Source organism: Cryptomeria japonica, chromosome 10 (assembly GCF_030272615.1).
Source record: "Cryptomeria japonica chromosome 10, Sugi_1.0, whole genome shotgun sequence".
Lineage (NCBI taxonomy): Eukaryota > Viridiplantae > Streptophyta > Pinopsida > Cupressales > Cupressaceae > Cryptomeria > Cryptomeria japonica.
The window spans coordinates 5,201,012-5,204,649 of NC_081414.1; the positions used below are offsets into that span (position 1 = coordinate 5,201,012).

At 35.7% G+C, this 3,638-nt stretch overlaps 1 protein-coding gene across 1 annotated transcript; it reads right to left on the reverse strand.

Moving 5' to 3' along the window:
• Nucleotides 1–666: 666 nt before the first annotated feature.
• Nucleotides 667–2,840, reverse strand: LOC131069401 (uncharacterized). Its single transcript, XM_058004801.2, has 3 exons — nt 2,748–2,840; nt 1,279–2,568; nt 667–1,184 (listed from the first exon to the last, which is right to left on the reverse strand). The coding sequence occupies exons 1-3, from the start codon at nt 2,775–2,777 to the stop codon at nt 807–809; spliced, it is 1,698 nt and encodes a 565-aa protein (XP_057860784.2). The 5' UTR covers nt 2,778–2,840; the 3' UTR covers nt 667–806.
• Between the last annotated feature and the right edge of the window lie 798 nt (nt 2,841–3,638).

Sequence of the window (3,638 nt, forward strand, 5' to 3'; positions counted from 1 at the left end):
TATATTCTTTAAAATTATGTGTAAAATATATATTTTTTAATTTGACTAATTTTTACACTTAAATTTATTGTATTGTATATTTTTAAGTGTTTTTATTAATTTTATATTTTATATTGTAAATCTAAAATTAATTTATGATTTCTATTTTGTATTAAAATTTGCATTTTATATTTTATTCACTTTTAATTTTATATTTTTTACTTAATAAAAAATAACATTATCTCTTATATTTGATATTTACTTACATTTAAAAAAAAAACTTTCTTTGATTTTTAATTTTTTGGTTAAATTTTTTAGATAATACTTTATATTTATTTTAAAATAAAAGTTACCCAAAAAAAATTGTATTATAATTTACAATTAATTAATTAAAAGAATGCTTTTTCATAAAAAGAATAAATTTCGTTGTAAGTTTTTGAACCTGCAGTTATCCCCATCCCCCATAAGAAGCTATTTATGAGGGCAAAAATAAATTATTAACCTGCAGTTATCCCCCATAAGAAGCTATTTATGAGGGCAAAAATAAATTATTAATCTGCAGTTATCCATGGCATATCATGGCCATCATGTATGATGAGTGCAATTTTGGGGGCTACGTAGACGTTGCCCTTACTATCAACTAATAAATATCCAAAACAAACCATTTAATGAAGCATAGAACAAGGATAAACAACAATTGCGCTGATTCATACATCCGCGGTTTATTGTTGTTCATAGAGAAACCTGAAATTTAGGAATATAATAGCTGGAAAGATACAGAGCTCTCCTGATTTACAAACAATTTTAAACAACCTTTCCAAATGTAGTTAAGTGCAGGGGCAGGTGCTTGGTTGGGAAGTTTCAAAGGAAGTCCTATTCTGAAACTTTGTAAGCACCTCAGAAGTCCATTGTGCCAAAAACGTTTGGTTGTGTCCCACCTGGCGATCTTTGTGAAACGAAAAGCAGAGGGTCTGTTCCTGGGGATTGGGGCAATCGGGACCTTCAGAATCCCTGTAAGTGCCCTCATGATTCATCCCCGTCCAGCTTGCTAACCAATGAAAAACGTACTGCCCCACGCCCGCCCCTTCCAACCAACCCTTGGGGAACATCTCCATCACGCTACTCCCTTTCTCCATAAAAATCATGTTTGTTAACTGCGCTCCATGAACACTAACCAATATGTCAGTCCTGCTCATGGCTTCCACCTGAATCCACATTCAACACAACGCAAACTCTTTAATCACTAGGTTATGAAAAGAAATCTGAAACCCTATCTTAGATTAACAGTTTTGGAATTACCTGTTCACAAAAGCTTAGATTGACAGAGCGAAGAAGGCGAAATTTGCAGCCGGGGACCTTGTTGCATTCCCCTGCAACCACCGACGCCACAAGAGATTCGTTCTTAAATGACCTTGCCCCGGTTCGGGAAAAAAGAGTGACGTTTATAGTTCGAATCCCCTCGATGATCCGCTGGCTTTCAGCTATTTTGCAGAATTTCCGTGCTTTGCAACGGATCATGTCGAACATCGCGATTCTTTTTGGCAACGACATGTGCCCTAGGCCTCTGCGGTACACCACAGCCTTTTCAAAACAGAGAGGCGTATCCCCTAATTCCTGTACTTGCACTTGACGGTCCAAAGCAGCAAGCAACACACTGGAAATATAGGATCCCATTGACGTTACTATCTCTCCCTTGTGATAAAGAACAAATCTTTGAGGCGCCTCACACTGGTTCTCCATTCGCCATGACGCGGCGACAACCAAAGTGCTCATACCGTGCCATGGATTTATATAATCATAAAAGCTGTCGGATATCAAGGAGAGCCCTGCAACAAGACTGGAATTAGGCGGCAGGTAATTTGGCCATGCGAATGCATACGAATTGAGAGTGCCGTTGCTCCTGTTCCCGCCCTTAAGGCACAGGATTTTCCCGTTAGAACCCTCCGAAGGGAAATAAGACAGCTCAGGGTTTCCATTTTCTGATCTTTCCCGCACTGTGCTCATGAACCAGGTCCGATCCTCTTCATATATGGATCCCATATTTACGTCCCGTAACGGCAAAAAATCAACAGACCGTCGCAAATGGTCGCCCAGAACGTCCATTTCTCGCTTCAGAGCTCCAATCTGATCCCTCTGCTTCTGTATCTCTTCACTGCAGTTAGCCAAGGCCACATCTTCATCATTGCTGTGAGTCGGAACTATTTTTTTCTTTCCGAGCACAAGTACTTCTTCCAGACAAGCTAAATGCGAGTCCCCCACCTCCAATTTGTCACTACTATTGGGGAAACATTTGGCAGCGTCCTCCAGCCTTGTGCGAAGAGTACCTAACTCGCTCGCTAATTGATCGTTCTCTAGTTTTAGAGACGATTTCACTTGCTGAAATTCCGATCTCTTGGATTCAGATTTCTGTAGCTCTGCACAGCTTTCTTTGTTTCGGATTTTTATTGAAAAGACATTGGATTTCCTTTCAAATTCAAGAAACTGCGTAATAATCATTGTGGCTACCAATACGACAATGACGGCGTTAACTGTAACGCATTTTGATTTCTTGGCCTCATGACCTCGAACTACACTCGACCCACTTTTTGCCTGCATTCCATTTTTTCTTATTTAATATTGAAACAATGCAATTACAATGAAGTGAAAAATAATGTAATTACAAGAATGACGTGAAAAATAAATAATGTAATTATAAGAATGAAGCGAAAAATAATGTAATTACAAGAATGAAGTGAAAAATAATGTAGCTGAATGATTCCATATTCTACCTGCATAGTTGCTATGACATTAGCCCACATCAATCCAAGCTGGACATTCAAACATAAAGAGTGTCACACATTTATAGAGCATCATAGTAGACATTTTGGCACACGCTATGACATGTGATATTGGAGTTTTTTTTCTTGTATTTTCTTTTGATTGTTTGTTTCTTATAAACAATCTCACTCACATAATTATAGAGCATCATAGTAGATATTTTGGCATATGTTGTGACATGTGATATTCAAATTTTTTTCTTGTATTTTCTTTTGATAGTTTACTTGTTTTCTTATTCTTCTTTTTATAGGTTTGTCTCTATTTTTTTATGCAATTTGTCTTCTATTTATTTTTGTACAATCTCTTTCTTTTTAGCTTATTTGTTCTAGGGTGTCCTTTATAGTGTCTTTTTTTACATTCTCTATAAGGGAGTCTAATAACAAATCAATGCATTTATCTAGTTGAGCAACAAATTATTTAAATTCAATCATTAAAGCAATGACTAAAACCACGGTGATATCTAATCAAGACACCATAAAAGACTATACCTTTCAGAATGCATAAGCAAACTAGGCTTTACACATGTATTCACAAAAAAATTGATAGCAACAAAATATTAAGTAAGTCTACTTAGTAATCCATGTGAATGCCCAAACATTTCCTTTATTGCTCTAAAAAGATACCTTGCAAAAATATTATAAGAATTTTAAAGTCATTTGGTTAACTAACTAAACAACACAAATAAAAAATGCACATTATACACATGTAGACACTCAATAGAGGTTAATCTTTCTATTGATCACTTTAATTATAAAGATTACAAATGTTATTTCAAATTTGGGATAAACTCAAATCATTATAATACTAAAATGATAATGCCTAGCTGTGAAACTATGAACCCT